The sequence below is a fragment of the Coloeus monedula genome (genome assembly GCF_965178545.1).
Source record: "Coloeus monedula genome assembly, chromosome: 2".
Lineage (NCBI taxonomy): Eukaryota > Metazoa > Chordata > Aves > Passeriformes > Corvidae > Coloeus > Coloeus monedula.
The window spans coordinates 33,954,796-33,974,501 of NC_138782.1; the positions used below are offsets into that span (position 1 = coordinate 33,954,796).

The 19,706-nt window shown below is 37.9% G+C and overlaps 1 protein-coding gene across 1 annotated transcript in view; it reads right to left on the reverse strand.

Moving 5' to 3' along the window:
• ZFAND3 (zinc finger AN1-type containing 3) overlaps positions 1 to 19,706 on the reverse strand; it is a 139,450-nt gene that overhangs the window by 27,683 nt on the left and 92,061 nt on the right. The window contains exon 5 of the mRNA XM_082276994.1: positions 11,785 to 11,850. Coding sequence (XP_082133120.1) covers positions 11,785 to 11,850 — 66 coding nt within the window. The remainder of the gene's footprint in view (positions 1 to 11,784; positions 11,851 to 19,706) is intronic.

Genomic DNA, 19,706 nt, shown 5'->3' on the forward strand with positions numbered 1-19,706 from the left:
TCCATCACCACAACCATGCAACAGTAATTGTTTCCAGCTCTAATGAGTAAAAACAACCCACAATAACCCTCCAACTTTCAGCCTAGCTATTTGAGACACATAATTGGAAGAACTGCTGCAAGATGTTCCAAATGTGCATTACTGATATACTTCGAACTCTTGACAGAAAAATTCACCTCACACCTTTGCAACAGAGATAAGCAAAAGGATTCTGTTACAGACAGTGAACAACCTGAAGTGTTGGATTTAATGAACAATAAAAAAAACCAAACCAAAACCCAAACCAACAACAAAAAAAAAAACAAACAAACCAAAACAGAAAAAAAAAAAAGGAGCTTAGTATGTATACTGCTTTGGGTGTAAGTGGTATTTTTGAGTTCAACAATAGCATGGCTTCATTTCTCCAAAATGAGAGCTGGCACACATGGCATGTGTTGCTAGGAAAGAGGATATACATATACGTGTATGTATGTATGTGACTGAATGAGTATTAATTATTATGATTTCAGGAAAACAGAGACGTGTAGAGGCATAACCATACATACATTTTGGGTAACATTCCACTTGAACATAAGAAAATGCTTTTTCACTGTGGGGGAGGGACCTGACACTGGCACAAGTTCCCCCAGTGGGTTTGTGGAAGCTCCATCCTTGCAGGTACTCAAAACCTGACTGGACACGGGCCCCAGCCTGCTCTAGGTGACTCTGCTCTGAGTAAGGAGGTTGGATCAGTCTCCTGACCTCTCTCCCACCCTCAGCCTTTCTTAACTCTAAGAAAGTTAGAGTTTGTGGATAGGAAGATAAAATTTAAAAATTATATACTAATTCTTTCCCAGCATTCACATTTTTTGTTCTCTAAACCTGTACTGTCAGTACTATCACCTGTCAAAAAGGAAGTGTACTGTGCTGCACTGTAACCTAATGAGGCTATCTCCCATTTCTAATGAAACAGAAGCGACTAATTTAATGCATGTTGAAAATGTATGACAAATAGCCAACTACACAGGCTCCTGCATGCATATTAGCTAAGCTATAATTAGAAAAAGTGTGAAAATGGCTATTATCCTTTCTTGTCAATAAAATTCATAATTGTTAAATTATGTGAAAAGCTAATTAGTTTTCATCTCATATTTAGGCTCCTATACTACATCTGTTTTATATTTAAGTTTCTGCATTACTTTCCCCATGCTCTCTGATGTCAGCATGCCTTTAGTTAATAGAAATGTTAATTTATTTCTCCAACATTTTTACTTATATACCAGATTGATTCAAACAAGCACATATTTAAATGTATTCAGGCCCCTGTACTGTACAGTTCCTTTGATGGATTAACTTTGGGCATTTCAATTAGTTAGAACATTTCCTAAGGCAACGGCCACCTCTACTGCTGCTGGCTGACAGAAGGATTTTGTTTGTCTAGAAAGCTACGTGAGTGGGGTTCCTTTCCTGGATTACACCCATGGGAGAAATCTGTAAACCTCCAGAGCCACAAGAGATGAGCTTGTGAAGAGAGAACAGGTTGGACAGTCCTGGCCTGCTGTTCAGCTCATGCTCCAAGGGTAAACACCTGAAGAACGTGTTTAAAAACAGCTGCTGACAGCAACACCATACACACACAGTGACTGCTGGTGTGTACAGGCAAAAGACTGAATTCCCATTGTTTTGATTACTGGGGGCAATTGATGCAGGGTAGAAGCTTGATACTATTCTTAGGACGCTAAGGGAGGCTTGTTCAGGTTGTTGGTGGAGGCTTTTTAATGGCTCACAAGCAGCATCTCATCTCCATACATTCAGACTATTATAAAGAATGAACCTTGAAAAGGCCAGAGGAGAAAAAGGGCCACAACACTAAACCAAAGAAAATTACAAAAAAATGTTTTATGGTGTCAGTTTGAACTTCTTTTCTCATTACTAAATTATGTATTGTAACAGCACAGGGCTAGGGCTGGGAGAGGGACAAAGGCTGATTCTGGTGACACTTGAAGCTGGAGAACAAATGACATCATAAGTGGCCTGAATAATCAGAACAGGATTATTAAGTGAAGGGATAATGCACACAATACAAATAGCTAAAAGGAAGAACAGACACAAGTAAGAAGAAAAAAGTCGTAACACAGTAATACACATGATGAAGAAGCTATGAAGACAAATCATGAACATCCTGGCCATTCCACAGCACCTGAAGACTACTTAGTAGTACTCAAATATGCCTACTTACATATCTGAATATGTATGTAGAAATACACACAAATAAGCTTGCACTGGTTCTGGTAAAATGGGAAATTTAAAAGCATTTAGCAATATCAGAGTTTTGGTTTTGCTGACTTTAATGAGAACCCTCTTATGCTTTGTGAAATTTTCTAGAATTGGATTAACAAGAATAGATAATGCTATAAATATTTCATATTTGCTAGTCAGCTCCAGTGTGCATAAATAAGCAGTGCTGCTCTGCTTCCAAATCCTAGTGGTATACTCCAGCTATGTCCTCATCAATCAGATGGTATACAGTATTCAGGAAAGTAATTCTTCAAACTAATAGCCTAAAACCAGTTCTATATAGAAAATATTTGCTCTGTTATTTTTCACTCATACACTGAGTTTTCCTTAGTAGACCCTTCCCCCATTGGTATAATGAGGGTTTTCCAAGGCTAAGAGAGATATTCAGAAGAGGAATTGTAAAGAACTCTCGCCTGCTAGCAGTGAAAAAAATACTTACCAATATTTATCTTTCAAAAAACTGATTTGTCTTTAACTGCAAAATCTCAGTGATGTCATTAGCAACAGAAATCTTGCAATGAGAGACTATAGTTCCAAGGACTGTACCTGATTAATGTCACGGAAAAAAACCCTAAGAACTCTTGTATTTTGATAAAAATTTTCCCAAATGCATTGTGAGAAGGTTCTGAAATGTACAGCTAATCCATCTTCAAAGTACACTTGGTTTTAATTCCATTACCTTAAATAAAGCTTAAGAATCAGTTTATATTTTGATTGTGTTACTTTTTCTAGCAATGTTCTCAGGGCAGGGTGGGGAGAGGAAACGACCAGCCCTGGCATAGGACACAATTCCTATACATCTGATTGGTGTCTACAGTCCACCAGAAGTCAGGCTGGTTTACTAGGCAGTTCTTACTGCTTGGAAAGGAGATGTTTGGGGCTTCTACACTAATCTGAACCGAAGACCAGAGAGAGGAAGAACAAATCAATGAAACTTGGAGGATACAACAGTACATGCACTGTCTTGTATCTTATATCCAGCTCTTCTTCAATCATCTTTTGCTCCAAGATGTTGGTCTCATTAGTTATTAGCTATTCGTCAAAGTTCATGTTATGGAAATAATTTGGAACAGAAACAGGAAAAAGACATCACTTGTATGTTCACTGAACTGCCACACAAACAACTTCCTCACTTTGTAGGAAGATACACTTTCCCTGTGTATGTTCAACAGAGTAAAGAATACTTCCAAAAGATTCTAAAATTATTTTCATATATTTCTATAGTCCTTATGAAAAATATCATCTAAATGAAAATACTGAAAACTAGCCCTTAGAAGTTGTCTGATGCTCACTGAAATATTTAGCCAGAATAAAGACCTTCACCAAGAGTCAGATGAAATCTGTGGGGCACTGCTCTCATGTCAAAAAGCACAACAGGAATCGGATCATGGATTAGCTCCCTGAAGGTTCAAGTGTTTTAAAATAGTAAAAAAATAAAATTGACTTTAAAAGTATATGTAAGTGGCTATTTGTTTCAAATATATTTCGGGCCAGTTATTTAATGCTTGACTTCATTAAAAATATCTCCAGTGCAATAAAAATAACAAATTTAAAATTATAAATTAAAATATGTTATTATAAATTTAGAATTATGTGTCTCATTTGCTAAAGCGTACCTGTAAGGAAGCTGTCTGATCTGAACAGATCAGATCAAGTTGCTGACTGCTGAGGTAAAATCAATTCAATTCTTCAGCCTGACAGGAGTCATGTCTTTAAAGTCAATGATCTCAACTATTCTTTGTGACATTCTCCATATTGTCAAAATTAAAGCAAACCCTAGGCTCCCCAAATCCTGTTCTTGTAGAGTGTGGGTGAGAAATGCAAGATGTATAACCCTGATTTCTTTACCTTTGAAATTCATGGAGATGTGCTTTGTTTAAAGTTGTGAGATGACATTTTTCCAGCAGTCTCTGGTTATAGAACAAGGAATTCAGAGCTGTTGGAAGCACAATGTTAAGTAAAGGTAATAGTTGTATATTCTTTCACAGTAACTATATACTTACTGTCTATGGTCACATAATTGATCATAGAGATTTTGAGAGTTCTGAGAACTAAACATGGCATGAAACCACTAAAAAAAAAATCAAGATAAAGTTGCTTCATTTTAAGCAAAATATACATAAAGGACAAAATATTTCCTCTTCCGTTTCCTCAAATTGAAGACAAATCCATCATAATTCCCTAAGACTTTGGTAAAAAGATGTGGTAATATCTGAATTTTAAAAGACAATTTTAAATGCATAGTTTTGTATTTGGCAACGATTTCACCAAGCAGCCTGAAAAACATCAACCCATAGAGAAAATGCAGTGCAAAAATGTTGAGGACAGCAGCACACGTTTTTTCAGGACGGGAGTGTCTCATTTACCAAAGCACAGGTCATTTATCCTGCTCATGGCCCAAGAGAACATTGCTGCATGGACTGTTCTCCCAGCTCTTTCCTTTGCACTGACCACTCCAGCTCTCCCACCCTTCCAAGAGTCTCTCTCCTGGCTCTCCTTGGCAGTGCTTGAGGCACTAAATGCTTGCCTGTACTTCCAGACCTCAGTTCTCTTTAAGTGCTATGAATGCTACTGAAGGTTACACTAAGTATCTCTACACACTCAGATCATATTTGTTTTCCATTAGTGTCACTGAAAAAAATTAGGTTGGAAGGGATTTCTGGAGGTCATGCAGTCTTGGCCTCCTGCTTGATGCAGAGTAAAACATCAAAGAAATTGGATCAGGTTGCTCAGGGCCTGGTCCAGCCCATTTGCAAAAATTTTCAAAGACTAAGACTTCACAGCCTCTGTGGGTACCTGTTCCAGTGCCAATGAGAGGGGAAAAACCTCTGCCCTTAATCAGCCAGCTATACTAGCTGTGTTCCTAACACAGCTAACCCAGACAGTGTTTACTCCTATCATCTGGTACCTTTAGTTTGACATTCAAAATTATTTTCCTATTGGCTGACAATTCAATGTGAACTCCTCTCAAGAGATCATCCTGTCCTATTGACCCAACTACATTTTCTTCCAAGTTGTTCTTTTTCATGGGATTCAGAATTTGGAAATGAAAACAGATGAAAAATTTGAATCAAGAGCAGCAAAAAGATAAAGACAAGTGAAAGCTGAGGAATGGATTTACACAAAACTAGAAAGTCTTAAAGGGGTTATTTGGTGAAGAATGAAAAAGCAAGTTTCAAGGGCTTATGTGAACTACACAAGATAAAACAAGATGGATTTGGGTGATTTGAGAGGATAAATAAAGATAGTGGGAATAACAGTTTTAAGTGCTTGGAGGACATTTTCTGTTAGGATGCTGAACTTGGACTGCCCTCAGACAGCTGAGAGAACTATGAGATACACAGAGGTGCGTATGTGAGCTCCTGCTGGGAGGTCGCACAGGCCAGGAGGCCCTTATTCCCCATCCACAGAGAGATTTTGATTATTGCTTTTTACTTCTATTTTACTAGGTTAAGGTTGTTTCCTCCCCACAAGGGAAAAAATGGTTGATTCTTACAACTTATGAACCTCTGAATAACCAAAATCTACCTGAATTATTATACATTTCTGCCACTCACACCAGCATACACCAAATCCCACTTTCTGCATGAGGTAGTGTCCTGGTTTCCACTGGAAAAATTTTCTTCCTAGTAGCTGGTACAGTGCTGTGCTTTGGATCTGGGATGAGAATAATGTTAACACACTGATGCTTTAGATGTTGCTAAGCAGTGTTTACACAGAGTAAAGGGCTTTTCAGCTTCTCACCTCACCCCACCAGTGAGAGGGGCTGGAGGGCACAATAAACTGGGAAGGGACACAGCCAGGACAGCTGACACCCTGTCCAAAGGATGTTCCATATCTTATGGTGTCATGATCAGCATGCAAACTGGGGGGAAAGCTGGCCAGCGGCTGCTGCTCAGGAACTGGCTGGCAAAAATTGGAGGCAAGCAGTTGTTTTTCATTTTCATCACTTCTTTTTTTTTTTTGGGTTTTATTTCTCTGTCCTTTTTGCAATTTTCCTTTTATTACAATTTATTATTATTTTAATTATTAAACTGGTTTTTTTAAAGGAGTTTTCTTTTTTGGAGATCATGTTCGACCTCACATGCTCTTAAGAGAACTGATCTGAGTTACTGTGGTTTTGGGGAATACAATGTTATAAAAGGGGAAACATTAATAAGCATGTAAGCTATCATGTTCATCTATTTATCTTATTCCACAACAGTAATTTTATTTCTTAAGGCCATCAGTCCTTTCAAGAATGACTTCAACAGACTGATAAGAAAAATGAATTAATCCTAAATAAAAATTACTGGCATGGTTTACAAATGTCTTCAAAACATTGTCTCTAAAGAATTTGTAATTTATCTATACAGCATGTGAAAGAGGGCTTTCACAGCCACGATACATTTTTCATCTCTTTGGCCACTTCAACTATCTAGCTTCCTCACTGGATGATCAATGCAAAGGAAAGGGACACGTAGGAGCCACTAAGTATGAAAGTTCATTTCAAAGTAATACCGTAAAAAGTTTCCATTTATCTCAGTTTAGTGTACTTCAACACAGGCAGATAAAAGTATTCCTGTCCTAATACTGTAAGAAGATAGAAAAAAAATTTATTTATTTTATCCTGGCCGTACCGAATAGGCAGGGATAGGAGTCACTGTTTTCATATGCTGTCATGCTGCTGCACGCCTTTTCATTTCTGAAGGCTCTGGTTTTACCACTACTTGGAAGAAAATTCACTTCAAAAGTAAACTGCATGAGTGATTAACGTATGAACTATGAAGACGCTTGCAAAACTTCTCTTTGGATCAAAGCAAATATAGACTAAAATTCAAGGCATTTTTTCCACTGCAGTTTAGTAAAGAGATGATTTAGATGTCTAGCACAGAAATGTGCTAGACTGCAACAGATAAAAATCAAGAAAGACTTTTTTACAAAAAGAATATTAGCAATTATTGCGTGCTAACAAGCTCTTATAAAACTTCCCAGGAACAGCTGAAGTTTTTAAATTCAAGAGGCAAGGATCATCACAGCTATAGCTGACTTTTAACAAACATTTTGAAGTACTGACCCCAAACCCATCACTTTGGATTCTCCAACTAACTCAATTAGTTTAAAATGCATGGGATGCCTTCAGTGTAAAAGAAAGTTCAGGTGAACCATATCCACTATTTTTAATGAACAAGGGTAGCTTTTTAAAGCTGAGAAAGGTAATAGTGGATATAAATCATACAATTAGAGCAAGTCCTTAATTTTGTTTACAGCTATGACTATTATGATCCTTACCGTTAGGAGAATTTTAATCTACAATAATAATAACACTTCGAGAAGGCTCTTAGATAAGCAGGAGGAGAGGAAACCAATCTGTCCATCCAGATAGATATGGGAGCACAGAACAGATAATCCAGCATGTCACAGAAATAGGCAATAAGCTGAGGCAGTAAAAGGCCATCAACATACATCATCAGATCATGGTATGGTGTCATCTCCCAGCCTCTATCAGCTCCTGCCGCATCAGTGCCAGTCCCAGACGCTCCATCCTGTTTGTAATTGCTGATGAGCAGCAATAAGGCCTCCATGCCTCAGCTCCCTTCCGTTCCACTTCAGCACCCACCTATTAGGTTGTAACTTTTATTTACAGCCTTGCTTGATGTGCTGTTCTATTAGTACAGCTGGAAACTCAGCCAAGGGAGGGGGAAGAGCGTCCCTAATGGGCACTATTATTGCTAGGGCTGGGTGATTTATTATGCTGCTCAAAGGCTGTTCTATCATTACTTTCCTGCTGGTGAGAGAGATCCAAGAAGGCTGGATTTCAACACAATGCCCTCCAGAAGTCAAAACACTAAAGAACACCTTAATAGTCCCTTGAAACACCAATGAAAAACAGACCTCAAAGTTGGTTTAGTGCTATAAAGCCCCCTTCAGTAATCTTTTGTGTATTTTTTGCTCAGGAGCTTAACACTTTGGAGCAATTAAAAAAGAGAATCTAATTAGTGGTGTATACGGTCCTTCTGTCCTTACTCAATACATACAGAGATTGATTTAAAAAATGATCATATTAACATAATGATTTCATGGTTTTGGCTCTGGCTGAAAATCTGTTTACTTCTATTTCCACAACTTGACCTTCCTAGAACTCCTCAAAGGCTGTCCTCTCAATTGTGCAGGTTCAATCTCAAAGCATTTGGATTCCTGGCACTGTTACAAGTAAGCACATGTCTTAGTACAAGAACATCAATAAATTCAAAACTTCAAAAAGGACCAGTTTAACCACTTTACTCAAGCAGTGAAAGAATTATTTCCATCTTCTAGACTCAAATTTTAAACTAGAAAACATATAGAGCAAAGAGAGAGATACTCATCTTGTACAATATAAACACCACCACACCAATCTGGGACAGATGTTCTCATAAAATGTGAGCTATCTACACACACAACTATACAAAATATTACATAACTATACAGATGCAAGTTTCTCATGAACTGCTACTGAGAAACAAAGTACTTAAAACCTCACCAACTTTATGGATATAATGTATGAATTGATTGTATCATTACCACATTTTATCTGCCTGTTTCTACCACCTTCTCTACTGCACAATTAAAAATTAACTGAGCACACTCATACAGTTCCATCAATTTTTTTCCAGGTTTCTTTAAGCTGCATGAAAATGTTATAAAATGTGGCTGTTTAGAGTTGTGTAGTAAATCATCATTCAAGTTGTAGAGCAGAAAAACAAGGGTAGTATGCCACTTGGTACTGCACTTTCCCAACACAGGCACCTGATACAAATGGGATGTGGATGCCCTGCAGACTAGAGCAAGCCTCACAGTACCTGCCATCAATCATCACATTACCCAACCATTAAGAAACAAATCAAAATACGTAAGAAGCTATACACCGGACCACACAGTCCTATTTGTCTTCCTACAGCATCTTCAGACTGCCAGCTCTCAAAACCTTTGAGGCATCATCCAAACTAATGATTGCAAGACTTTATTCATTCTTTTCATTATAATCCTTGTCCTGTGGGTACACTGCAATAGAAATACTTTTTACCACAGTGATGATACCAGCGAACAGGAGGAAAACCCCCACTATTTGGTGTCATAATACTATTTTTTATTGGAACAGCTTCTACAGCATGCAGGCTGACAAGTGCATTAGGTAAAACCTGGTTTTTTCTCTATGAGAACTTTTCCTGTACCTTGGCAGATTTATTGTTTTGATCTTTCTTCAATTGTTACACTCATGCTGATAAAATATGAAAGTTTTGTCTCTTTCTTAATATCCTGACGGAAACTTACATATAAGATAAGTAGGTCAAATTTCTAATTTTCCGTCTCAAATGCTGATTTAGGGAACTTAAGGGAAAAACTGTGCTTGAAGGGTGAACAGAATTAGACAGATAAAATCCAACACAACATTCTTTCTTCAAAGCTCTTCCAAGCAGAAGAAATGTAGGATACCTACAGAAAATAGGCTTATGAACAATGTGTAGTGTTGACAAATATTGCTTGCACCATTTAAGTAGCTTCCTAGGAAGTGGAAGTGATTCTAGTGTGAAAGAACATGCTGATTTTGGCTGGGATAGAGTTAATTTTCTTCACAGTAGCTAATGGGGCTATGTTTTGGCCTTGTGGTTAAACCATGACAAATGTTCACCTACATGGCATGCTGCTCATGCCTGAAGATGTCACAGCACTTCTGGGTAATATTTTGTAGCCAATGTTTTCTTGTCAATTCCCATGACAAGAAGGTAATTTATTTTAAAAATGAAAGTTTGCTGAAAATTCAGGATCTGGAAAAGAAAAGTAACTCGTGGTACCAGGTTTATTCGTGTAAGGCACTACAAAGATAATATGTAGATTGCTGAGCACATAATGTAAGAACCTCAGGGAAAAATGAGGTAATACAAAATCAGTAGATTTAGTTGACTGAACATTAAAGTTATGGTATCAAATTAAGGTCATCTCCTAATTTTTTTGAAAAACACACTAAATGGAAAACATACAAGCATGTACAGACCAAACAAGCACAAATCAAAAATAAGAGAACTACTGAGCAAAGTTAGCCAAACATGTAACAGACATTTTTCATTGTCTCCTAGTTTCATCTGCTTTACTCCAAGGAGCTTTTACTGGTGCCATTTGACAGTCCAAATAACAAACTTTCATTTCTTCTTGCTAAGCACACACTAAAAAATTTTCCAACAGGACTCTCAGTTTACTGTATCTATAGCACCACAGCAAGCTTTGAAATTACTCTTTCATGAAAACCAGCTAAACATTACAACAGCTAACAGATAAAGAATATACAATTCATTAATACCACAAGCAAAGCAGATTAGTTTGCAAGGGCTATAGTGGCAAACATTCCATCTTGTTTACGTATACCTCCATGGCTACACAGAAAAGAAAATCCAGTCTTTCTGTTTTGGAGAACTATCTTCCAGTTCCAAACTCAGAGAGTTCTTTGGCAAACAACACACACAGCATTGCCACGGGTTATCATGTGTTACTTGAGAAGTCTGCACCTGTACCAAGAGCAAGGTAATGCAGTAACCTCCCTTCACTGCAGAATAAGCCAACTTGTATCACCACACATCTGCTGCAAGCTAACAACACCCACCTATGGAATAACTACAGTTCAGCTCAACAAACAGTAACTTGAAACACGTTTTGAAAGAATGACTTCAGAGAAAATTTCCCTTGGACTCCTTAAAGAGCAAGAGCACTTACTCAAACAGGAATACCCTACCTTTCTGCACATAAATGCAAATATAGGCAAAAATTATTTTGGAAACACAGACTGCTAGAACATTACTGCTACCTACACACCCACCCCTTCCACAGGAGGTATGGCTTCCAACAGTGGTACTGGTGGAACGGATTGTGTGAGTTCTCCTTAATCCACACAAAATCAAAGCCTGGAGAAGACCTGATCCAGTGCAGGTAACTTGGCTGAGTGCACACGTGATTCTTCAGGACAGATCTGATGCAGAAGCAGCAACTTCCACCTGGCAATGACCTAACATGTTGCTACTAACACCAGCTCTGTGAGACATTATTCATCTATATCCTGCATGTAGAAATAAAGGCATCGAAAGAACCCAAAGCAGGTAAAATTTAGTCTCAATGCAAACATCAGCTGTCTATACTGTATCTTCTATCAGGGTAAGTCAATGTACTCCAAACAGTTTTCTACTCAATACTCTTCATTTCAAGGGCAGGATTTCCAGAACACTGTCACAATCATTAGACTTAAACTGATTACTCCTGTATGTCTTGCTTTTACAAAGATTAACTGAAAATAGAGTATATTTATAGAATTATGTTTAACAGGATTCTCAGGTGAACTATCTGCCATACTAATCCTTTTATATGTACATTTCTGTCAGCAAAGCAACAATATTTATTTTCATTTGGCATTTGCAAGGTATGGTTACTACCCTTTACTCTGAAACTATAACTGCTAAATATAATGCAAAACCTAATTCCTTGATCCCGCAAAACACGTACCTGAGTCGCAAGATCTTTTGGTTGGTGTGGTTAACGAGGCATGAGCTGTACCTGTGCATGGCCCACCTGGAAACAGAGAAGAGTGTATGTCTCAAAACACCATCTATATTTAACATTTACAACCCATCAAGACTATACTTAGGAACATAAAACACTGAGGAGCACTTGTCTTTGGAGAGCACATATGGAAGCAGTCTACTACTCTCAGTACTTCTTTCCCAGATGAACCTGAATGTCTTGAGATAAAAAAAAAAGATGAAAAGTTGGGACAAAGTTATACTTCTAAAAAATACTGTATAAATATTTCAAGAGGCATTTTTAGGAAAATACTCATCGTAATTGCAATTCTAGAAATGTATCTAAGTAACCCACAAGTAACACAAGGGACAAAGTGATCACTTCTCTGATATCAAACCTTGCTACTGACCCCAGTAAGATAACGACTTAGCCTCTCATCTTGTTCTCATTATGTGTTCTAAGTGTGGCACAAGCATATGCTAACAAACTCTTCCTATGTTTAAGGTTTTTCAGCTCTGGACTCTTGCCCACTCATTCGGTATCTGCTTGGTAGTAAATTGCTTTCTGGCTTTTTTCTCAACATGCATCATTGTTGAGGAGTTCTCCAGAGATCTTGTTAAAATAGCAACCAATTGAGTATACACAGTGACTTGCAGTAAAAAGAAATAAATAAAAATAAACTCCATGCAGGGAAGCCAAGACGAATTGACAGTAGCATTACCAATGGTAATAACACATCATAGCTTTGAAAATTGGCTATTATAAATGGGAAGATGCTAGAAAGCCTGAAATTGAGTTAGACCTACTAGAGTTTGGCTATCAAAATACCAATAATCAAGTTTGCACTGAACTGCCTGTGATACAGTAATACTTGCTGGCAATACAACAGAGCTTAGTATAACAGAATAACCTTTAACATTAAGTCTTCATGCACTGAAAAATACTAAAACTACTTTCCTCCCCCCCCATGTTCCCCCCCCCCCCCCCCCCAGTTTCTGCATATCTGGAAAGCAGCACTGTGACTGTGGCAATGTTTTTACCTCTTCAAGTATTTTCAAGGCCTGTTAGTAACCTGCTTCTTTTTGCTTCTCTCTGGGAAGCTCACTCTTTAAGTTTTCCTTCATTTCTCTTTTTCACTACGTATCAGGGTCTCAGGCAACTTTGTCTACTCTGCAAAACTTATAGCATTTTAACACTGAAAAAAAAAAAAATTCTGCAGTTTCGGGGGAAAAGATGTGAAGAAGTTACTTTGGTGCATTTGATTTCAGTGAAGTCCACTTGGGAACAGAGTTTTACACTCTCAATTTTCCAGAGAAGGACCAATAAACTTCTTGAGTTTTTCTGTTCTCTCAAGAAGTCCCTCCAGCAATACACACCATTTCATACCTGTGCAATGGGTAATCTTTTAAGGGGTGGTTACAATGGTCAAGAAACCAGTTCTTGGCCTGCAGGCAAACACTGAGGTCACTCATCAGGGCCTGGCCTGAGGTTAAGCAAAGCATCAGCACATGGGAAACTACTGACCATGACACAGGAAACTGCTGTTTGTGACAGGCAACAGCATAAGCAGCTGGCAGATGTTACAGACAGTACTGCAAGGCGCTGTTGGATTCTGCTGGTAAGGAGAGAGCTGGTGAGAAATGGCTGAACTCCACAGTAAGGGGATAGGTGTAGTGGGGACCTCTCTGTAGGGTCAAGTCTACATATGAGAAGAGACAAGCTTGCTTTTGCAGTGAGGAGGACTGGGAGTCCCGTGGTGGGTCCTTTCCTAGCCAACAATAAAGCATCATGGATGGATGGATGGATGGAGCATCCTGGTATCACCAAGGTGGTGTTGGCTTCAAGCCTGACAGCACTGGCAAGCAACGATCTCTTCTTAACAACCAGCAATGGTCAAGTAAGCAGAAATAATTTTTTACAACATAGTATTTTCAATTTTTTTATATTCTGGCCTAGAAAAATTATCTTGATCTATGTTAGTAATACTATTACAAAAGGCTCAAAAAATGCCTAGTCTAAGGTTTGGTGCGTTTGGGAAGAAAATCAATACTGAAACAGAATCCTTACCAAGTTTTCTATTAAAACCTTCTGGATATTCAAAAAACTACAGAGCAGGTCTGTTAAGTCAGTCTCTACTTTCACACACCACATATTTGGTTTCAATATAGGATACCCTGTAAGCAATAAAATCAACAGGGTATGGAATTTCAATGAACTGACTTTAAATGCAGCTGCCTCTTAAAATGCAGCAGCTCTTCTGTAAATAATTTTAGTTACATTCTCCCAGTTTTCACTGAATAGACAGTGAGAGGCATCATCACCGTGGACTAACAAATAAGACTAATCCTTTCAATTATTGTACAGTAAATATTTACACTAGCTGATACTTTCAGCATCCAGCCAAATATAAGAACTTTATTTCTCACTCTCTAAAGTACAATAAGTTGGTATGCATTCTGCACTTCCCTGTGTCAGAGTTTTTCTGTTATTTATTCTTCCCTCATTAGGTATGGCTTTCATACAGCTTTGATTTGTATAGCACAGCACCAGAGTTTCAATAAAGAACATCTTGGGATTTGCATGCATATACACTAGTGCCTAATAACCAGTGAAGGCAGAATGTACTTTGCAGCATTTCCTTCTGCTACTCCTTTTGTTCCACCATTAAAAATGTCATGCATAATTCAGTACTATGGGCTTGACTGTGCAGTTCTATGTGGAAGTCACCACGTGGCATCTTTTGGTATACACAACTGCTAATTCAGGCATCTTTGTACTGTTTGAAACAGAACAGCATATTTCTCACAGCTTTGATAAAAATTCTATGTGTGAGAAAGAAAAGGGAAGTCAGATAACAATAGAACACCAGTCCATCTTGGCTATTCACAAAGGTAGGCTTATAACTTTCCATGATTCAGGATATATTTGCATCTTCACGGCCAAAAGTAAATTTTTCAAGACTATTTAACTGTGCTACATGAAACACTTCAGTGCACAATGAAAGGCCACACATGTCTAGCTTCTAACATAACCCACAAGGCTGTAGAGCACTTTTTGCTCAGCACAAACAAGACATTAAAATGGAAGAACAGAAATACCTTTCTATTCTATATCCAATTAACAGATAACACAACAGCTTCTGCTCCTGTTTTATCCAGTGTATGGTTTCTGACATTTGCAACTCCTCTTTCAAACAAAAGCAGCCACTGCCCAGAGATAATGTAATCCCAACAGCAGATGATTATAAATACAAAAGTACTAAAAGCTACTGGAGAAATTAGAAGAATTGTGAGAATTTTGAGAATTCTCAAATTTACAAATTCACACAGAATTAATAAAGGACAAAACAAGATCCTTTTAGTCGAACCTTATATATTAATACAAAAGGTCTTGTTAATGTAGTTGCTTTTTTTTTGGCTTTTGATATCCATAGTTTTCCATACCTTAATGTTAGCTGTTCTCAAAATGCATTGATTGGAAAGACAGATTCAAACCCAATTTCTCTAAGTAATCCAAAGCAGTAAAATTGTATATATTGCTTGTATTTCTATGGATACATTAATATTTGTATTATTTACTATTGTAGACTATTCTAAATTCTGTATGTTTAAATATTCTTTTCGAATGCCCTTCTGCATTCTCCACCTCCCTTCCTGAACTATGTTAACTGCTGCCAAGTAGCATTTGTCCTGAGGACATCTCTGAGTCAGGGCAACTTGTTGTTTCCCCTTCCTGAAGTCTGTAAAGTGACTCCACTCAGTCAGAGCCTCCTGTGCAGGAAGAAAGTTCAATACTAGGAGTGTTTAACTCCCTCTTCTTGCTGTTCCACTAAGTTTGAGCCCAGAGTACACACATAAGGTAGATTTGAACAGTACTTGGAAGCACTTACTGTGTAGACAAAGAGATGAGAATGGAACAAAACTAAGTTAGCACATGAGTAAAAAGTCTAAATTACAGTAATGCATTGAAACAATTTCACATACCACAAAAACTGCAAGCCAGATAATGAACAAACATGAAAAGTAAGTGAAGGAGCCTGAAGCTCAGTAACATTTGATCACAGTAATGTAAGGACAGAGGAACTCCACCTTGAGCTTTTGGTACTGTCATGGTTCCTGCCCAGGTAAGCCACACTGACCCCCTGAAAATGCAACAGGCTGAAAGAAGCTAAGAGACGAATTTCCTTGGACAGCCAAGACAGGAACAATTTCATGGCTATTTGCAATACAGGAAAGAACCCACCTTGGGAAACATGTCCAAACCAGTAACCTAGTTATACATTTCCTCAACTGGGAGAGACATAATCTAATTAAATCTACACAACTGAGTCTGAAGACAGTCACTGATTATGAACACCAATACATAAACAAACAGGAACATAAATCTCTAAGTTCAGTCTGCACAGACAGACTATACTGTCTTTCAGGAAAAAAGGCAGAAGAACTTCACAACACTTAAGAACTCCTTATTTGCTGCAGAATGGGCAAGATGCATGATCATCTAAGTGATGCCATTACTAAACACTTAAAAGGATTATATCACATAAAAATAATTACTTTTTAAAATCTAGTTTTACAAATCTGCCTTTAAGTACTTTTGTGGATTTTTTTCTGCATGAAGCTTTTGGAGAAGGAAATGAAACATGGACTGTTTTGTTGCTGAATGGATGGTAAATTTAACAACTATAATGAAGTAAAGGGAGACAGGATTCAGATTCCACCCTCTTCTCTACTATTGTCTCACTTTGTTACCTGTTTTTCCTCAGTAATAGACGTGATATTCTCCTACTTTGTAGGTGTAAGTTGAACTGTAAAATGTGTTTTGAAACTGTGAAAGTTGAACTGAAAAAATGTTTTAAAACCAGCAGTTAAATTACATTTTTATAAGCAATTTTATTTAACCTCAAAAGCTGTGCAGCTCTAACCCACATTTTTCTTATGTGACCATATTTCTGTTTCATGTTCCACTGGATCCTTTCACTCTAATAAATGGGACCCTAGGATACACTGTCTACTCTGCAATGTGAAGTGACTATAAATCAGAAGGAACAATTAACAGTGGTATTACTTCCCTGGTCTTCATTATGTTTCAAATTATCATGCCACAGACATGGGAAGAAGTGCTCATTTCATAAATCTTTGTGCCAGATCTTTGCTTAAGTTGCTAGAAAACACAGATATTTTGTATGTTCTTTATATGAAACTGAGACTGTATGGAATAGATGGAAACTTACAGAAAAGCCTTCACTGAGGAAAAGATGATGAGGACAGTTTTTATTCAAATTTCTAACTGCCTTTATGTCCAGTACTGGCACCTAATACTAGTGGCATTTCTCAAAAGACAACTCAAATAGCCCACAACTCAATATGGTTTTACATTTGAAAGCATTCTTACAAATTCCCAGAGAAAAAGCCCTTGCACTGACATTAAGTTATATGTATTTTGTGATAAATATTTAAAAAAAACCAGATTCAATTACAATCAAACCAAAAAACTGAGTTACTTAATTTTACCATTAAAAACAGTACCAAAAGACTATTTGTAAATAGCTTCTAATGGAAACAAGGCTAAAAAAAAATCCCAGACAATGTAAAACAACTTGTACTATTTCTAATTTAATAAAAGCAAAAGCCTGAGAAAATAGCTAGTTCTTATTCTGCAGCATAGAAACCCAAAGATGCCTATAACATCATAAAACAGCCATGTGCATATCGTGTTATTAGAGGTGTGATACAAGACACAAAGTTGACTACAATGATAAAGAACACATGACAATCTTGTGAGCTGATAAAGAAAATTAGAATTATTCACCACTACCCAGCTGCAGGTTTCTCAGTTATGTTTGGGTACAAGTTTAATTTAGTATTGGATCATGTGGGTCAGGTAGCCTTCATTTTAGCACAGCACAATTTTACCAGTTACTGCATTCTTTTTGAATCAGAGAAAAACATAGAAATTGGTATGAGAATAAATTAGGTTAGCAACAAAGCAAGTTACTTTCTACAACCATTTGTGACATGACAAAACCAGGCATCTAGCTTGGTCAGTCAGAATTATACATTTAATATTTTATTATTATTATTATTTAATTATTATACATTTAATACTTAAGTGGGTATGCGCATAACTCTCAGTCAGAGGTGAGCCAGAAAACAAAGTTCCCCACTGACCAAATTAGGAAATAACCAAACCAAACCCAAAACAAATCAAAAGCACAGTCCCCACCCCCGGGGGGGGAGGAAGGGAAGGGAAGGGAAGGGAAGGGAAGGGAAGGGAAGGGAAGGGAAGGGAAGGGAAGGGAAGGGAAGGGAAGGGAAGGGAAGGGAAGGGAAGGGAAGGGAAGGGAAGGGAAGGGAAGGGAAGGGAAGGGAAGGGAAGGGAAGGGAAGGGAAGGGAAGGGAAGGGAAGGGAAGGGAAGGGAAGGGAAGGGAAGGGAAGGGAAGGGAAGGGAGGAATTCGGAAGGAAGGAATTCGGAAGGAAGGAATTCGGAAGGAAGGAAGGAATTCGGAATTCAGAAGGAATTCAGAAGGAAGGAAGGAAGGAATTCAGAAGGAAGGAAGGAAGGAATTCGGAAGGAAGGAATTCGGAAGGAAGGAATTCGGAAGGAAGGAAGGAATTCGGAAGGAAGGAAGGAAGGAATTCGGAAGGAAGGAAGGAAGGAATTCGGAAGGAAGGAAGGAAGGAATTCGGAAGGAAGGAATTCGGAAGGAAGGAATTCGGAAGGAATTCGGAAGGAAGGAATTCGGAAGGAAGGAAGGAATTCGGAAGGAAGGAAGGAAGGAAGGAAGGAAGGAAGGAAGGAAGGAAGGAAGGAAGGAAGGAAGGAAGGAAGGAAGGAAGGAATTCGGAAGGAAGGAATTCGGAAGGAATTCGGAAGGAATTCGGAAGGAATTCGGAAGGAATTCGGAAGGAATTCGGAAGGAATTCGGAAGGAATTCGGAAGGAAGGAAGGAAGGAAGGAAGGAAGGAAGGAAGGAAGGAAGGAAGGAAGGAAGGAAGGAAGGAAGAAAAAAAAAAGAACTCAAAAAAACCCCCAAACCAAGACAGGATGTAGAAAACTGACACCTACTGCAATAAGCAGGTGAATTCTCAAAGCCAGGGCATTTTCCCAAAGTGTGCAATGAATAACATCCAAGAACAACTGTCATTTAAAAAATCACTGTCCTTCCTTAAAAAGCACAAATTGCAGTGAAGGATATCATCATCATAACTCAAAATATGAAGTATTTTCAGAGCATACACAGAAAAGCTGTCATCTAGGACTCTGCTTACAAACCCAGGCAAAATGCAAAAACTGTGAAGTTGTTATAAATTGGTAGAAACCTTCTGCAGAGTGTCAGAGAAAAGGCCATTCAACAAGAAAGAAGCAAAGAAAGAACGCACTTGTTTATCCATTTTTCATAAAGTTATGTTGAAAAAAATGACAAATATTCTTATTTTATTCCAAAGAGAAAAAATACCATTACTTTTTGAGTGCTATAGCCTATGTGGCTTTTTACACAGTCATGCTTCAACAAGCAATGAAACTCAGAGTATAAACATACAATAGGTGCGGTAGGAAAAACAATCTCTCACCTTTCTGCCAGGTATCTTTTATAGAAGCCTACTGCATCTTTTTCTCAGGACTAGTACACTTCAGGTACCTTCATTTCCCTAAAATTACTTCATAATTGGGGGTATTTCAGTGCTTTCACTGCACACAAATTCTTAATAAAATAAACAATGTTATAAAGCATTCTTCTAACCTTATCTTGCAAATTTAAATGTTTGAGACAAAGATGTTTTAAACACTTAGTTTTTGATGTGCAGTGGCTCAAATTCTGAAGGGTATACAAAACCTAGCCAAAATTTACAGACATCCAGTCATGAAATACCTTTGTATTTGGGCATCTAAAATTCAGCA